Raw genomic sequence first — 17,478 nt, forward strand, 5'->3', positions numbered from 1 at the left:
AGGTTTTGTACGAAGGTACACGCGCGAAATGTCTGAAATTGAAGAGAAGAAAACTTGGTACGAAGTACTACCTTCCCTTTTCAATTTACTTGTGGAGAATGCCGATGGAATCATAGATGACACGAGCTTACAAAGAATACTTGAGTGGTTAAAGAATGTCTGCAAGAATGATCAACAAGTACAAAAACTCCTTCAGTGTGGAACAGTTGAGTTTATGTCGAAGGACCACGTTTTCTCCAACCCTGAATCATCGGCATTCTTTCTCACACTGTTTGGATTTCTTGCGGCGAGAGCAGAGATATTCCATTCTTTTAAATGTGATGGAGATGGAGACTTTGTTGCCACGTTTCTGGATAAGCCAAGGACTGATTCAAACTTGTGGAATGAGGGTATTGTGAGAAATGGATATTTTCAAGCGTTGAGTTCTCTCACGGAGCACAAAGATGGGATATTATGGCTGAGAAATACAGGTAGAAATTTACAGTAGTTGATAATTGAAAGCATGGCTTAAAAAGACAGTGTTGCAGGAAATGAACGTTGCAAAGTATAGCCAGCTTCATATTCCGGGGGAGGGGGGAGGAGCGGGGGGTCTCTGCTAGGATCAACTAGCCCTGGGTTAAGGGATTGAAAATAACCTATTTTACAAAGTGATATTATTTGCTACCCCATCTAGTCAAGGGGCACAGACATACTGGTATTAGCATATAAAAAAGGTAAAGTCTGAATATGGGCCAAGTGGGCAATCAGGCCATTGCTTATTGCCAGTTTCTGTTGCATAAAGCAACTAGGAGTATTTCTGCCCCTTTCCCTGGATGGACTGCTAGTCTATAGCAGGGGTACCCCCCAGCATTAAATTTACCAGCACCCAGTTATACACCTGGCCCCAGTTGTTCAAAAGGTGGATAACACTATCCACCGGATAAATCACTATCCAGTAGATAAGTGTTAATGAAACAAACTGCACTATTGATCCATTGGATAGTGATTTTGATTTATCCAGTAAATAGCGTTATCCACCTTTCCAACAACCCAGGCCTGTGTGGAGAGAGGCACTGTGACAGTAAAGTGTCTTGGTCAAAAACACAACACAATGTCCATGGCCAGGGCTCGAACCCAGACCACTTGATCCAAAGGCGAGCACACTAACCATGAGGCCACCTCACCTCCACTGGCACAGTGTAATAAACCTGTCCACTGGAGCACCCCTGGTCTGACCAGGAGCAGGATAGCAGAAGGAATGGATGTAATTTTTCCATTGCAAGATTAGAGGATGGTCATTATCACCAAGGCTGCCATTTAGTTCTGATTCACCAGTATCCTTGATCTTTACACAGTCCTGTAACAATTTTTTTTATTGAATGGGTGAATTGTCTCATCTATAGGAATCTGTAAGAAACAATAAGGGCCCATCAAGCGTGCTCAGCTGAACCAGGTACCAGGGGTTATGATCCTTATTGACAGCCCTGATCAGAATATGTGAGGGATGAACTTAGGGTAGAGGAAAGACCAGCTTATGAAATCCTGTGTGAAGCCTATGTAGAGATCTCAGGAGAGGGTGGCAAGAGGTGGACCTCTGGACTTCTTTTGTTAATTGTAGGCAAGAAAGAGTACAGTCAAGTAAAGATTGAATGCTGTTGTTGCTTGAGCATACAGGGCTTTGATTGAGCAGGCTGTTTATGTTGTTAATATAACTGTTTCTTCTCCTTTGCTGTCATTCAGATCACATAGCATATGCATTGGACTGTCTCTCTGACAGAAGCATGTTTGTGGCTAATTCAGCAAGAAGTTTGATTACAAAGTTTCTGATTAAAATGAGTGATTGCATGGCTGACCAAAACCTGCAGAAAGCTCACGGCAGTGTAGAAATTGATGACAAGTGTACAATCATAGTTCAAAGGTTGAAGTCAATGCTTAATCCAGAGGCATTAACACCAGCAGCTTCAATGATGGCTGTGATTGAGGTCACAAGAATGCTACTGTGTGAGAGTTCTATGTCTGCACAAAAGGTTCTACAAGATACCAAACTGTTTCCAGAATGCTTGAATGTAATGAAAACTGGAGATGCAACAGTTTGTCAGAAACTTGTTGATGTGATATGTGAAATGGCAAAGAACAGGTAACCACTTTTCTAGCATGATCAGTAGGGAGTGAATCACTCTTTTAAAATACCTTAAAAATTTGATTTAGCACAATGGATGCCTCAGACTCATCAAAAAGATATATTGGCCTCTCAAACTGTAAGGCAAGGTCTGCATACGAGCCAAGTGGCCCATCAGGCTGAAGCTTATCCTGGTTTCTGTAGCATGGAGTGACTAGGAGTATTTTTCCCCCCCTGGATAGGATGCTAGTCCATCGCAAGGTTACCAAGCATTAAGTTTGCCGATACCCATTTAAACACCTGGGTGGAGAGAGGCACTGTGAGAGTTAAGAGTCTTGCCACAGAACACAACACAATGTCACAATGGCTCGAACCCTGGCCGCCTGATCCAGAGATGAGTTCACTAAACATAAGGCTATTGTGCCTCCCAAACTGTAGTTGATTAGAAATGTGATCTACTTGTTACAAACAGCTTTATATTTAGTCAAGTCAAGAGTGCTTGCAATTGAATTTACTTTGTTGAAAACTTGTCTCCAATCAAAGATAGCTTAGCCTTCTCCCTCCCCCCCCCCCCTCTAACCCCTCTAACCCCATTTGCTATGGAGTCAATTGTACTCTGTTTTTTCAGCAAAGGGTCTCTTGAGTGGAGTAGACTAACAACCACAGAGGACACGCCATGGATTAATGCTTCAGAAATCTTTCTTGGGTCATGTGTGGATCTTTTTATGAAGGGCCTTATTTCAACAGCTCTTGAGCTGGTAGCTGGCTTAGGCTCCTTTCACGAAAGCTCCAGGTATGTTGTCCAAGGACTCACATGATGTAATCCTAATGTTAAAATTTATTGAGTGGTGGGATTAGTCTTGTGAGTATATCTTTGATATCCTGGGTAATTGTTTTGAATCTTAAGGAGCTCAGTCAAGGTATTTTGGACACATACAAAATTACCTTTAAATTGAAGGAAACCTGAAAATAGTAGTTTACTAAGATAGGAAAACACCTTTGAGATAATAATAAACCATAAAGAAACAAGGATGGTTAAGTATGGAGAAGATTAGCATGGATTGCAAGCAATGAAGTTGAAATATTTAGGCTTACCTTTTCCAGGTATGCAAACCTTGACATAGCTCATTTAAGACTGTGGTTTTTCTTAACAGAGAAATGACAATGGCCAAATCTGTTCTATTGTTATTATTTTATTCAATTACTTTAACACAGCAAATTGTATGTAAAATAGTAACAATTTAGGAATTCTTTTTTTGTTTCATCGATAAAAAAAGAGCTTAGAAATTTAGCAGATAATATGACTGTGTTGTACAAATTATTCTTAAGACAGCTTGTCTTTTGTTTTAGAGATTTCCCAGCTCACTGGCTGGAAGTACTGTTTGACATTGTTGAGTTGTCGCTTGACGTAATCCTAAACCAGACGTGCAACGAAGATGAAGAATCACAGAATGGTTATCATGTGAATGGAAATGAAAATCTGGACACTGGAATAGTTGAAGGGTTGCTGTCTTGTGAGGACCAAAGGCAATGCTTCTCAAAGGTACAGGAAGATATTTTAAGGGGAATTTGAACCAAACGTAGAAATTTCAGAACAAAGTGCAGAAGAAATTATTTGCATCAAGTGGTAACTTCAAGACTTTTTGAGACTATCAGACTAATATATATGACTGTGAGTCCAAGACTTTCTCAACGTTGCAAAAAACATTGAGACTCTCAGAGAATGTGTCACAAAAACTTTTAGACAGCAAAATTCTTGAAATTTGACTAACATTCTGTGAGACATATTTTTTGAAGCAGTACTCACTGTCCCTAGATATTAAACCTTTTATTGACATAGTTTTGTCATAAACAGCAACACCTTCAGGGCATCTTGTCTGATTGGATTAAAGAAGGTTATTCCCTCACTCAAGCTATCTGTCAAGCACTTCTCACAGCACAGCAACTTACTCAACAGGTAATGATCAAACAAATTAATTACTATTGATCAGTGAGATCATCAGTTGAACTTCCCATTAAAATTACCCTGTTTGGACACATTTAAGTCTCTAGGAGGGTGCTTGTGTACTGGAGATTAAAAAATGAATGTATGTCTTGTAAGAACTGTAAATAGGAGGGTTGACTCATTATAATGGTCATGTCACTTCTAGTCAGGTACCTTTCCTGCTTGCAGACAGAACAGATTGTTTTTATTCAGGCCTTTCTAGCAACTTCTGGCATTTTGCTGTGCATTCAATCAAGCATTACAGTGAGGCAGTGAACTACTGAGGCCATTTAAACTCCACATCCCCTCTAAGGGGAGAATTGGAAATTCCAGAGATCATTGATCATAGGCCATTGTTAGGGAATTTACCACGTGAACGCAGTGTAATTAAAACAAAGTAAATGTTGTTCCTTATGATGAAATACAATTTGAATAAGTAGGTTGTCTTCTGCAACTCAGCTTTTGAGAATTTGGTTAGATGACATAGGGCTACTTTTTCTCATCACCTTCTAGCTTGAATTTGTTTTAAAGATTAGAGGGTTTAAAGATTAGAAGGAGTAAGTGAATATGAAGACTGAAGGATAGACGGTTTCAGCTAACGTGTTCAAATCCTTATTGCCGCCCAGTTGAGATCATGTGTTGATTCATTTGGGAGGTTACAAGTGTTCTGTTTGTACGTACTCCTGTGTAATCAGTTGCGCGTGACAAATTGCACAATTGTAAGCTCCCAAATAAATCATCAAGTGATCTTAATTGGGTGACAAGGAGATAAACGCGTTAGCTGAATCTGTCTATTAGCATTTGGGTAACATTTTGTACGTTCCATTAATTTTTCATTGTTGTTCAAGGCTTCTTCACTGCATCATTCTCATGTGTTTCATTGGCTTAAGCTGAGTTTAGACCTCATCCAGCACTGTATAAATCCAACTGAACTATCCACAAGGAAACTCCATGGCAACCAGAAAGTACTCAAAGCCTCTTTAGAATTCATTGCAAGTTTTGCTGAAATACAAAGATCAAAAGGTAAAGAACTTGAGTAGTTAATTAACATGTGAGAAGAAGTTTGAAAGGAACTGGCAATAAAAGGGGGGTTTACAGACAGTTGATACATGTAGCTTAGAAAGCGAGTTGACAAATTTCGCTTTAGACAGGCAGCCACTAAAAAATTGTATAGATTGCTTATTTTGAATAATTCTTCCACCAAAGAAAATTAACCAATTACACTGAACGGAGCAATCTTCCAGCCTCTCCAGTCTAGATGGGATAGACCATGCTTGCGGGCTGTAGAACATATTAAATTACATAAGATAAACAGACTTCTTATTAAAATCCTCGCTGTGTTTGTGTTTCAGATATTTTTGAAGACACAGAATTCTCTTCTGTAAACGGACTGTTTGATGAGGTAGTCAGGGGATTACTTCAACTTATCGAGAGTTCCGAAACTGCTTTAACTGTAAGTATTTGATTTGGATGTGAACACGGCTATTTCTGCGTTTAGGGAGAACAAATGCCGATTCTATTTTCCATCGTTGTCAATCAGAAGTTGCCCGACGTACACTGCGAGAGTGCCTTTCCGAAGTTGATAAAAGTTAAGTTAGTCCAGTTCTGGACCCCTCTCTGTCACGCGACCAATTGTTAATTCTTAAAACGTCAGTTTTACAAACTTACTACAGCGCTTAGGTCGGCTTTAGCAAGTTAAAGTTGATAAATTGTTCACTTGTCCGTCGACTCCGGCGGCACAACAGTTTCTTTAGAAAATAGTGACTTTACTCTTTTCGAAAATTGTGGTTTCAGACATTTTCCGACTTTCCGCAGATTATAAGTTTGCACTCTTTGTTGTGTTTATTTTTTGTTAGGTGATATCTGCTGCTCTGAAGACGTTAGGAAAAGTACTTTGCGCCATGAAGCCAGGATTTTTGACCGAATTGTTTAGCAGTGAGAATGGAACAACAGACGAGACCGCTAATAAACGAGCGAGACTTGAAAACAGTGTAGCATGTGGAGATGACGAGCGGAGTTCTGATATGAAGCGTGCAAACCGCGAGAAATTAGCCTTTATGCTTTATCGGAAATTACGAGACTCCGGATGGGAAGTGAGAGATTCAACTTTGGAGTTTGTTGGTTCTCTCGTGCACCTAAGTAACCAAGGTAAGTCAAGTTTTAGTTTCTCCCTACAAGTCTAACTTATTAGCAAGTAGACAAGTGATGAGAATAAAGGAAATCATCGACTATAGGCTATTACCTTGATATACCACTAAATTCTCATAAAGAAATAAACTGGCTGGTGAATAGCAGTCAGTTAGGAGAATCACTATTTCAATGTTGAGGCTAAACTGGTAAATGGCTGTAATGGCGATTCTCTGAATGAAAACACATTTTCCATTCCAAATTTTAGTTTGAGAAAAATGTTTCATTTTCTAAATAATTAATGTCAATCACATTTTCTTCGGTTTTTGAATGAAATTTCCCCGAGTACCACCAGAACTTGCACTTTATGGTGTTGAAACACGAGTTTAATGTTGTTTTTTGTGCTCTATTTTAGATTCAGTTCACGAGTTTCTCTCTTTTCACAACATCCCTGTGCTTGTGTGGAATGCTGTGAACGACAGCGAGAGTTACGTCCGTGCTTCTGTTATTCACCTGATTGGTTCCTTGGCTTGTCAATCACAGCTTTGGACATGCCTTCTGCAAAACAGTCAAATCTCTGAGGTATTTCTAAAAACTTTATTATGCCAAAGTAAGCCCCCCCCCCCTCTCTCAATAATTTGGCACGTTTCACCATGTTTCTGATTTCTATTTGTTGGACTTACTCGTTGGCGAACTGTAATTTAGATCTAAAGCGCATTTTACTTGACTAGTTGCTGATAGGCGCATTAATTTTGGCAGGAAAACATTCTAGAGAAGCTTTCGTCCGTTCTTGTGGAGGATGACGAGGCGTTTCCGCGCCGAAGCGCCATAGAATGTTTCACAGTGTGGATAACAAATCGGCATTCGATGATAGCACGAATCCTTTGCTCTAGGAAACCGGCGAAAGACCAATCGCAGACCGAAGGATTTCCGACGTCTGACGAGGGTCATGATTTAGGAGTCGGCAACCAATCGGAAGCTACCAAAACACCATCGGGATTTGAAATTGGACCAAGCGTTTGTCGTGCTTGTCGGGATTTTGACTGGGAAGTAAAACTGCGTGGGTTTGAATTTTGGGAAGCTGTCATAGATTACTTTACCGAGTTCAAAACCAACAGGGAAAGCGCTGGCAGGGATAAAGCGAAATCGTTTTCTGGAGAAGTATTAGACTGTCACGCCAGTAATGATGGAAGTTTGCAAGAAGAAGGCATTGAGAAGTGCTTTCAGATTCTTTTTGAAATGGGAGCGTTGAGTGTCCTCAGTGAAGAGCTAAATGATTGCGACCACATGGTGTGCGAGAAAGCTCTCGAAGTACTAGCTACCTTGCAGCGTGTTGCGTATCGCGAATTCCCTACCGAGGAGCGATGTGTGAAGACCTCGCGGGATTTCCAAGAAACTCTAGGGAAAGGGTTTGGTTTGGAGAAGTTTAAGGAAGTTTTACAAGCGACTGATATCCCGGCGTTGGTTCAGTCATGTGAAGCGGCTGACAATGTGATCAGATCAGATCCAGTGTCATTGATAGAGGACATTCTTTCAGCGGCTGAACACCACGACGAGAATTTGTTGGATTGTTACTGATTTCCACCTGTATTCTATCGTTACAAAAACCGACCTTAATAAAGTTCAGCTGAACAGCGCAGTTCTGTCTTTTCCTTGGTTGTTAGTGACGAATAGGTGACTTTCGTTTTGAATAAGTTTATACTTACCTTGACTGGTAAGGTTCGGTAAGGTGTTGCCTGGCTCCTAGGCCTCAATATTTTACCGCGGTCTCATTCCGTGGCCGATCGTCTTGGGAACTAGGTCACCGCAATTAACCGTGAAGGCCTGGGAGAACCTTTTTGTCAAAATGCGAATTAGCTGAGATCAGAATACTGGGATTTAAAGTCAATTTTAACATGAAATGTTCTTGAGAAGATGATTATTACTCTGTCAGTGACAAAGGCGTTTTCGGGAAAAACTTTCTGAGTACGCCCGTGTCACTGACAGAGAAATCAGGTCATATGTTTACCAGCCCAACAATTGCCTGAGAGCGCGCGCTAAGTAATAAAATGAACAATGATAGGGCAGATGACCATTGCTATAGCTTCAACGATCTTGGACGTTCGGTAACCTTTATTTTTCTTTTGATGGATCATTTTCTCTACCGATATTCTACGTTTAGCGAAAAAATGAAGAAAATATATCGACTAGAACTTTGAATTTTTTTGCAAAATGCACTATCGAATTCCGTTCTTTTTAGCTCTTCGTTTATCTGTGCGACGGTTTCAAATGCCTCTTGAAGGGTTAAGTTTTGTGAAAACGTTGGTAACATTTGGAATTATTTTCGCAACAGACCCACCTCTACAAAATATGAATAAGATCGTTTGCTTCCGTTGACTCAACTTCGATATTTTTAACTATAAACCGCTGCGGACCACGCTGAATAATGTGCGCCAATTTTTCAAACTCAGGGTAGTTTTCCACGCGCTTTATCTCTGAAACGAAGCGGGTGACCCCCAATTTTTTTTTGCATTTCTGACACAAGTAACTCATTATTTGACTGCACTAAAAATTTAAAAAAATCTATCGACTGGAAATTTTTCGCGCTAACGTCCTTAAATTAACTCCTGATTATACTCTTTTCGAGAATGAAGGATAGGACATCTCACAGATTTTCCTATGGCTTTCCAAAAACCACCAGACAAGTCGTAAATTAAAACTACTAACATTTTATTATATTACTTTAACATATTTACATGAATTGACGTCGCATGATGCTGGGGAATAAATACAACCATTCAATAGATTTTAGAAAGGGAAATATAAACGCTTGTAAATAGCCTGATGGTTGGTTACATTCACCGTTATTTACAAGGGATTTCTTTCTTAAAAGCTGGCGGAGTTTTATTTTACATCTTAAGTGGGTTAATTAACATTGTATTATTGCAAAGCAAAGCTCAAGAACCGTTTGATTTTAACTTAGAATCTCTCTTTAATCGCCTGCAAACATTTCGTACAGTACTAGTTGGGACATTTGAAATAACAAGAGTTTCCCTTTGGTGTTCTTGCCTTCATTTTCGCGACCTGTGCGCTGGAATACGCGTTGGTACTAAATCATGAAAAAGTTTCTGTGCCTGTGCACTCAATGGAGCTATCGAGCATATTGCTTTTCAGACCGTCTACTTGAAAAGTGGACCGCAGAAAAGGCAAAATACTCAACGCACGAAATTATGATGTTATGTGTAATTTTTCACTAAGGATGAAGGGTTAGAGTAAGAGAGTTAATTCCACGTATAGACCTTATTCTCAAGATCCCTCTGAGTTCTCTTTAGACGTGGTATCTAGTTCTTGCGCGGATGTTACCACGCGTGTGGCGTGGATGTTTTCGCGGAGAATGACAATGCGTGTTAAGCCGCTCGGGCTGTCCACGTGAGCAAAATCCGCGACACAGGTGTGGGTATTTCTAGAACCGATGGGATTTCTAGAACTGAAAGTGATTTAAATGTAACTTGAGAGGGATTGACTTATGAATAAACCAGGCAAATGTAGGGAATTCACTCTCTTACCCTTCAACCTGTCTTGGTTTCACCGATCACCCTGCTGATGGTTTGTTCAAAGATCATATACATGAAAAGAAAAGTTTAGTCAAACAGCAAAACATTAAGCTTCGTCTGGAATTTTCATCTTATTCTCCCCACGAATGGCAAATAACCCTCTGTTATTTCAGTTGCCGCCTGTTGTTTGCCGTTCTGGATGAGAGCGAAATGTTTCCAGTTTGTTGTGGATGTGACTCCCAGTTGTTTTGATAGCTAATAATTCAAGAAAAAGCAAACGTGGTCCTAAATTTCTCTAAATGTCATGTTTATCACAAGAAACTGTGAATCCAACTGCAGAACTTGTAATTTTTAAAACAACAAAGTCGAAAACGCGAGAGTTCGTACGCACTAGAAGATTTTCCGATTCTTTTAGTCCAGTCAGAAAAGAGCACGAGAACACGATCATTGTTATGTCAGTTTGACCATGTTGCTTAGCAACACGCGGCTGTTGATTCCGACACTTGTTTCCTGGATTAGAAAAGTGAAATGAATCATGTTAATTATGTATGTAAATTTGTACAATATTTCGCAAACTCAACGAAAATCTACCGTAATCTTGACCTCTTCCCCTCTTCCCCTAATTCAACTTCTCGCCCTGTAGCTTATGGGCATCGATGATTTTGGTGAATTTCGGAGACACTCTCCGCCAGGATAGATTTTAAGGCCCCTTAGTTCTCTCTTTCCTCGAGTCCGAGTTCAATGTTTCACGTAATCATCTGCAATTAACTTTCCCTCGTTGTTGTCTGTCTTACTCCTATACCGCACCATTCTAAAGTCGCAGAGTTCCATCACGACTTCAACCATGACCTAACCCATACTCGCCGTTAACTAAGAAACATCCATACCGTCGATTGTTGCGCCAAGAAAATCGGTCTGTCCAAACGAGAAATAATTTAAGTATGGAGCAACCACTCATGGTATTTTGTAACTACAAGCTTTACCAACGCGCGAGCCCATCATTTCGAATTCTATAACATCATCGTCTTCTCAGTTGTCCTAACTGACTACTTCAATCTTCATGAAATGTTACTGTCGACCAAAACCGTGCAAATCTGTCACCAAAACCGCCATCATTTTCAGTAGATTCTAGTCCCTCTCTTCTCTTCTCTTCCTTCCCTGGTGCCTAGTAATCATCATGTCCATTCATCAGATCCTCTTCCACTTCCTCCTCCACTTCTTCTCCTTCATCTTCGTCCAGTTCCCCGCGGATTTCTTTTTCAGCACCCATTCCTCGCATCAGTGGGGCTCCAACAGCCTTGTGGGTCGCCTCTATCGTCTTCATGTTCACGTAGTACGCCATGTTGACATTAGGCACTCGCCGCCGCATTTCCTCCATCACAGAGTACGCCTATAGGGAAGGAATATTCAAAAGGCGGAATATTTAGCACTGTTTTATCAACGGAGGATACAGTAAATGAAGAAATAAAGTTCAAAAACCTAACTAATGGGAGGCACCGGCGGAAATTTCATAAGAAAATGAAGACTTGATGGTACTTTTGAAGATACACGAACCAGAAAAACAAACTAGGCTTTTCAATGGACCTGCTTAATGCTTTCGTAGCTTGATAGCCTGCTTAGCAAGCATATCCTTACGAGGGAAGAGTCCTCTGAATTCAGACCGCGCAAAAATTAGCCCAATAGCAAAACTGAATCGGAGGAGGGATGGGAGAGAGAAATCAACCTGCCCTCCCCACCACCCCCTCCTACCTGTTCTGATTTTTTTGCTCTAGCCCTAACATTCGCGCGGCCAGAATGCGGGAAACTCTTCGCTCACAAGGGAACGGATGCAATCATGTTGATTACTTAGTACTTACTTTAGTGTAGTTCTGCTGTCGTGCGTAGTGTTCTATAATGATTCCATACACGTCGCCAACACGCACAGCTGTTTCGAGATCCGCCTCCTCAAGAAGAATGTGACACTGTTTGATAGCCTCGTCTGGATCTTCGTCGTATGTTCTTCATGATCAAACAATGCAAAAAAAAAAAAAGAAAAATTCAATGTAATATTACAAAGGGTAAATATTCACGATAATAAGACGTTTTACGGTTAGAGAATTTATTAAACTTGCGATTTTCAGCAGAGATGATGCTGTTAAAGTAGAACTTTTACCCTCTCTTTCGAACTGTTTATCATGTTTCTAAATTCTGTTGCTTCATATTTTTCGCTTCAACTATATATTTCTTGTTAACTAGCAACAATAGCATGACAAACATTTTTGTTCTTCAGAGCAAACATTATACAAAACTGTAATCTGTTAACGAAGTTAATTAAGTAGAAACCATGCGAAACGTAAAATTTCTGTCATTTCTGTGACTTTAAGCAGTAGCTTCCCCGAATTGATCCAATAGTCAACTGCTTTGATGTTCCTTGACTATTTATTGACTTATTAACAGTGATGTTGAAGGAGGGTTGGTTAGGCGGAGGAATTTTTGAACTTTAATTTTATTTTGTTTTCTTTCATACACTGAGCTACAATTGCTTGTCCCCGCAACTTGTTCCAGAACTAATCGAAGCGGGGACAAGAGGAAGGAAGGAAAAAAAAAGTAATGATAATTTACAACAAAATCACAAAAGGTACGAGCAAAAGAGGAAGATTGAAAGAAAAGAGATGGAAAATGTTAAACAGACTAAATGGAGGAGTTATGGTAATTTGCTCCTACCTTCTAGCCTGAACAAATTTCTTCAGGAAACCTATTCTCTGTTTAAGGAAAGCCACCTTCTCTTCTTGGTCGGTAGGGTTTTTCGTCTTGGCTTTTGCCATACATTTATACGCCTCTGTGAGCGCTCCGAGCGCTTTGTCATAGTTCTGATACTCATCAATTTCCACCTAAATGAAAATACAAATAAACGTGACAATTAATCAAAGTTTTATCCCTATTGTAGAACTAAAACCAATCTGATTACAATGTTGGAGAAAAAAGAGGATACCCAATCAAATCTCGAGCCAAAAGCGTGTGGTGCATTTTGTTAGCCAATTACAAGCAAGGATCAACAGTAACCAGCTGTTGGCGAGGGAAAGTATGTTACCAGTTGCAAGTGCGGATGGCGAGCGCGGGAAATCTGGAAACATTTTACTACTAACTTGAGGCAGACAACGTGCAACCTGTAAAACGCGCGGGAGAAAATTGAACCGACGGAAAGCGCGGGAAAACAAGGAACTAGCGGCAAGCGCGGGAGACCGACGCTAAGAAAACATGAAACATGTGACGAGGCGTGCAGACTTTTGAGACTTGTCAGATAAATCTCGTTTGTCTATCTTGTTTTCAATTAAATTCAAATCACAAATTGAAAACCGCCTTGATAATCAGATACACTCACACACCTGTGCACAAGCATCGTAGAAGTTAGCCAGCGAGTCCAGCGCTCGGCCCTTGGTGTAGAAAGCAATGATGTTTTTCATAATCTCGGGATCTTTGCGCCAGTCAAGAGACTGAAGGTAGTTAGCCGCCATCACGTAGATCTCCTTCTGTCTCGAAACACCAGCGAAGAAGATAATTTTCTCTGTGTCGCCAGATTTCAGGAGAGATTTCATTGCCTGGGAAGAGAACGCAAGTTACAAGTTTAAAATACAAATCCCCTTTGAAAGCTTACCATACACTTTTTTCGATGTCAGTCCTGAGGACTTGGTAATAAATCAACAACATATCGCGTAGCTGATGATTTTCCATATTCTCGTCACTTGCCTGCTTGACGTAGTATTGAAAGTACAAAGGGGAAATGGCATTTTGATCAGTTTTGGGAATTTTGAAATTCTCAAACAACACAAAACCAAGGGAAGAATGGACTTGGATTTGCGTTTTGCTTTATGGATGGGGGGTAGACATACTCCTGGTCGCTTAGTGCCACAGAGGTATCCGGTCACTTCGCTCCATTGAAGTCACTCGTTCCAAGTCAGTTAGCTCCAACCCGCAAATAGCTTATTCCTCGTTCTTTCATCCACTGTCAAGCCAGGCTCGGTTTGCTGAGGTAGCGAACTCGGCCTGTGAGGAGCGATCTAACTTTTGGTTGGAGCGAACTGACTTGGAGTGATCTAACCAAGGAGCGAAATGACCTGTTATTCGCCACAGAAACCACGATGAGGACTCTGGGCCGGACATAGACTTTTATAGTACTACCTACCTTGACTTTGTTTCCAGCTTGCGTGTATTTCTTGGTAGCCAAGTGATAAGATCTCTGTTGCATGCAGCAGTCAGCGATCCTCTCGAGCAGTTTGTTTCGGAACTCGGGATCAGAGCCCTTAGGGAGGGTCATCTTCTCTGCTAATTCCTCCGTGATTGTTACGTTATGACTCATGCAGAGATCCAATGCCTCCGAGAACTAACAGAGACAAAGCAAAGGCATATTTTATCAAATCTTTTGGGAGGTTTTGAGATTAAAACAAAAATCAAGTGAAGCTCTCTTCTCAGTTTTTTTTTTCTTTGCCCCTTGTCGTCACTGTATTTCTTAATTGTGTAAGTCGTGTAACTGTATTTGTTAGTAATGTAAGTCGTTTAGTTATTGTAATTTAAATAGTGTAAATAATTAGAGCAATATAATGTAAATAGAGTTAGTGTTGTAAGTAAGCATTGGTTTCCCTTATGTTATTGCAAATAAAATAAAAAAATAAATAAATAAAGTGAAGAGCTTTTAGAGCTGTATATCGCATATACTGCTTGATATGGAAGAAACTAAACTTGCAAATTACCAACATTCTAAATGACGAGGACACTTTATCATAGCTGTTACTAGGTGTCACGCGACGCCTTGAAACGCGTGACAAGATCAATAACGAATGTGCTTTCGATAAACATCAGCATATAAAACGCAAACGTTTACCTGTTTTCCAACAACCAAAAGCTCCACAGCTTTGTCGTACTGTTCATGCTCTAAAAAGAACTTGGAACATTTATCCAGCATTTCTGGGTCTGTATTCTCGTCGAGGTCCTCGGCTATAACTTGAAGAGCCGCAAACTGCTGCGTAGCGAAACACAGATCTAGTGCCTTGGTGACATTACCGCCCTGAAAGATGTTATAAATAATAACCTCACGTTAGACAAGCAAAAAAGTTCCTTTTTCCTCGGGAAGGGAACAGTCTCCGAGGGTTGTCTGAGCCAGCAGTTTTCTAGCGCGTTGCTAAGCAACAAGACATATCCTGATGACGACATGCTGCCACGACAAAATCGGAGCACTCGTATAATTTCTGATTGGATAGCAAAAATTGGAAACCCTTCGCAGAAGTCAACAAAGTTTGGCCAAAAATCCGCGCAAGAGGAAAGTGATCTACGAGTATTACATGTAACAGTGAAGACAAGTTGCATTTTGTCTTCGTTTTTGCGAAGTGATTAAAATTGTTCCATGAACTTCAAATTATAGTTTAAATCTTTCTTCATTCTTACTGCATTTGAAGGAGAATGGGACTCGCAAAAGCGTTTACATAATAAAATAAAAGCGTTTACATCGAAAAAGTTTACATAAATAACTTTCAGCTGTCAGTCTTTAATCTTTAACGAAAAACAAAACATTCGCTTAATGACCGGTAACCGACAGTTAACATTTTCAACTTGTTTCTACCAAAGGATGTTTTCAAACATTTTCAAACATGTTTTTCCTGGTAATTCATTCATTTTCGTTCAAACAATGAATTGTTGATCTCTCTTGGGTAGGATAAAAGATATAAACAATACCTTGTGATAAAGCATGACCGCCTTATCCTGCATGTTCGGATGGTTTTCATAATACCTGTGCGTGAATAAAGGAAACATAAACGATGAACGAAACCTTTGTCAAAACATGCTACGCGTCTGAAGGACGGGGCCCTGTTGTTAAGAGGGTGGATGACGCTTTACTAAGGATAAATCGCTCTGCAGTTTTAAGTGTTGATAGAAAATGCTATGCTATCCACTGGAAAGTGACTTTCCCGTGAAAAGCGTTATCCATCCTTCGAACAACCGGGAACAGGTGTTTGATTTTGAGCGAGACATCAGAACCAGCGAAAATTCTTGTTTATTAACTTTTCGGGTATCTTTTAGCTTGAAGTGTTTAGCTCCTTCACGCCGAAAAGACGACTGAAACACTTTTCACGGCTCCGTGGAAGAACATTGCATTGTGCGGGATTATGAGATGGATTCGTGGATAAAGGAAAGATTTTATTGTCATTTGGCATAGTTCGCATAATTATCTAGCTAAACAATTTATATGATAATTACTGATCTTTTCGATTAGAAACTTGGAGTTATCTTTTAAAATGGATTTTTTTTGTTACTCGCCAGCTTCAACCAGTAAAATGAGTACGTAAATCCGTTTTGGTTAAAAATTATTTTCGTCTCGCTGAACGATTCGCATGGTAATTGAATTAACGCGTAATTTATGCAAACTCCATTTACACTCACGGATGATGCAATAGAAGGTGTTTGTTTCATCAGATCGAAATTATAAATTGCTGTTATTTCACACCAAAATCCATCAGAAGCAGAGTGGCGCAGTGGAAGCGTGCTGGGCCCATAACCCAGAGGTCCGAGGATCAAAACCTCGCTCTGCTAGACTTTTTTTTTTCCAAACTATTTTTTTTTTTTAATTTTCGGCTAAAATGCGTTTAAAAACAAAATAGCTGCCAATTCTCGTGTGTGGCTATCCATGTGAAGATACTTTTTTCACCATATAGCTAGGTGCTACTGAAGAAAAGCGTTGGAAATATTTTTTAAGAAATGCTGATAAATTACCTTCTGGCACGGTGAAAAAAACAAGAAAATTTTAAAAGAAAAGTAGAAAATGTTGAGCTATGCAACGTCGTTTATTTCCTTACCTTGCAACATCCAGCATGTCTTCTGGAGAGCTAAGTAGCGCGAGGTTCATCAGTTCATTGTCCAGCCCGTGTTCCTGCAAGAAAACATCCATAGAAAATTCAGGCCGTTTTCTTTCTTATATTTTAATGTGGCATAAAAATAAACAGACTTAAATTTCTGTAACAAGCATGAGTTCATGAAGTCTGAAAGACAGTAGAGAACTGCATTTCGTGTTGTTTATTCGCTTGTTTGACTGAAAAAAAAAATGACAAATTAAGCCGACTTCACAATGTTGTGTAAATACATAGTCATTATTTCAACAAGGTAAAATCATCAGTTTAACAAATTTAATGTGAGCTCTGCTCTCGAAGAACGTTGTAAAGGATAAAGGAGAGCCATTGAAAAGACTTTAAAAAGGAAAAACCTCCAAGACGACTTCAAAAACAATTTGTCCAAGTGGACCCAGTTAAGTCCAAATTTCACTTATCACTGAAAGGAAAAGTGATAACGTCGTTTACAGTATCTCACCTTGGCGAGTCGTATCGCGTTACTGTAGCATTGAGCTCGTGTATAGAAGTGGATAGCCTCTCGAACTTTCTGCTAAATGAAAAAAAGTCCCAAATTTATATATAAAAAAAACAACTTTTTTGGTATTCAAGTGGGAATACACCACATATTTGAGTCAATGTGAGACCTTCCCAGAGTTCGAGCTTACCTGATTCTCAAACTGCCTGGCCAGATGGTACGAGGCCGCTCTGTCGCCTGTTTCATTGCAGATTTCTGCTGCCTGTATTAAAAGATATGGCTATCTGTTAGTGTCAACTCTTTTAACTGCAGATACTGAGCATTATGTATCAATACAAGCCCGGATATTTACGAGTCAAACACCGCTCCTCTAAATAGCGTTAGGAATCAGTAATGGCCTTGTGAGC

General features: G+C 39.9%; 2 protein-coding genes across 2 annotated transcripts in view; one reads left to right on the forward strand and one right to left on the reverse strand.

Moving 5' to 3' along the window:
* The first annotated feature begins 28 nt into the window (after positions 1-28).
* On the forward strand, positions 29-8,748 carry LOC145489114 (integrator complex assembly factor BRAT1-like). Its single transcript, XM_081468022.1, has 10 exons — positions 29-470; positions 1,720-2,116; positions 2,727-2,891; positions 3,449-3,641; positions 3,954-4,055; positions 4,931-5,105; positions 5,435-5,535; positions 5,939-6,230; positions 6,625-6,791; positions 6,969-8,748. Exons 1-10 carry the CDS (start codon positions 29-31, stop codon positions 7,785-7,787), a joined length of 2,853 nt encoding a protein of 950 aa, XP_081324148.1. The 3' UTR covers positions 7,788-8,748.
* Positions 8,749-9,006: 258 nt separating this feature from the next.
* The window catches only part of LOC145489112 (intraflagellar transport protein 140 homolog), a 30,765-nt gene continuing 22,293 nt past the window's right edge, over positions 9,007-17,478 (reverse strand). Inside the window, exons 24-33 of the mRNA XM_081468020.1 lie at positions 17,262-17,333; positions 17,075-17,146; positions 16,567-16,640; positions 15,449-15,503; positions 14,601-14,783; positions 13,905-14,102; positions 13,108-13,320; positions 12,446-12,612; positions 11,599-11,740; positions 9,007-11,132 (exon numbers count right to left, since the gene is read on the reverse strand). Coding sequence (XP_081324146.1) covers positions 10,908-11,132; positions 11,599-11,740; positions 12,446-12,612; positions 13,108-13,320; positions 13,905-14,102; positions 14,601-14,783; positions 15,449-15,503; positions 16,567-16,640; positions 17,075-17,146; positions 17,262-17,333 — 1,401 coding nt within the window. The 3' untranslated portion in view covers positions 9,007-10,907. The remainder of the gene's footprint in view (positions 11,133-11,598; positions 11,741-12,445; positions 12,613-13,107; positions 13,321-13,904; positions 14,103-14,600; positions 14,784-15,448; positions 15,504-16,566; positions 16,641-17,074; positions 17,147-17,261; positions 17,334-17,478) is intronic.

Source organism: Orbicella franksi, chromosome 6 (assembly GCF_964199315.1).
Source record: "Orbicella franksi chromosome 6, jaOrbFran1.1, whole genome shotgun sequence".
NCBI lineage: Eukaryota > Metazoa > Cnidaria > Anthozoa > Scleractinia > Merulinidae > Orbicella > Orbicella franksi.

Coding starts and splice junctions, on each gene's coding strand:
- LOC145489114 (XM_081468022.1), top strand. CDS start 29: ATGTCTGAAATTGAAGAGAAGAAAACTTGGTACGAAGTACTACCTTCC. Junction 2,892..3,448: donor TCCTTTCACGAAAGCTCCAG/GTATGTTGTCCA, acceptor CTTTTGTTTTAG/AGATTTCCCAGCTCACTGGC. Junction 5,106..5,434: donor TGAAATACAAAGATCAAAAG/GTAAAGAACTTG, acceptor TTTGTGTTTCAG/ATATTTTTGAAGACACAGAA.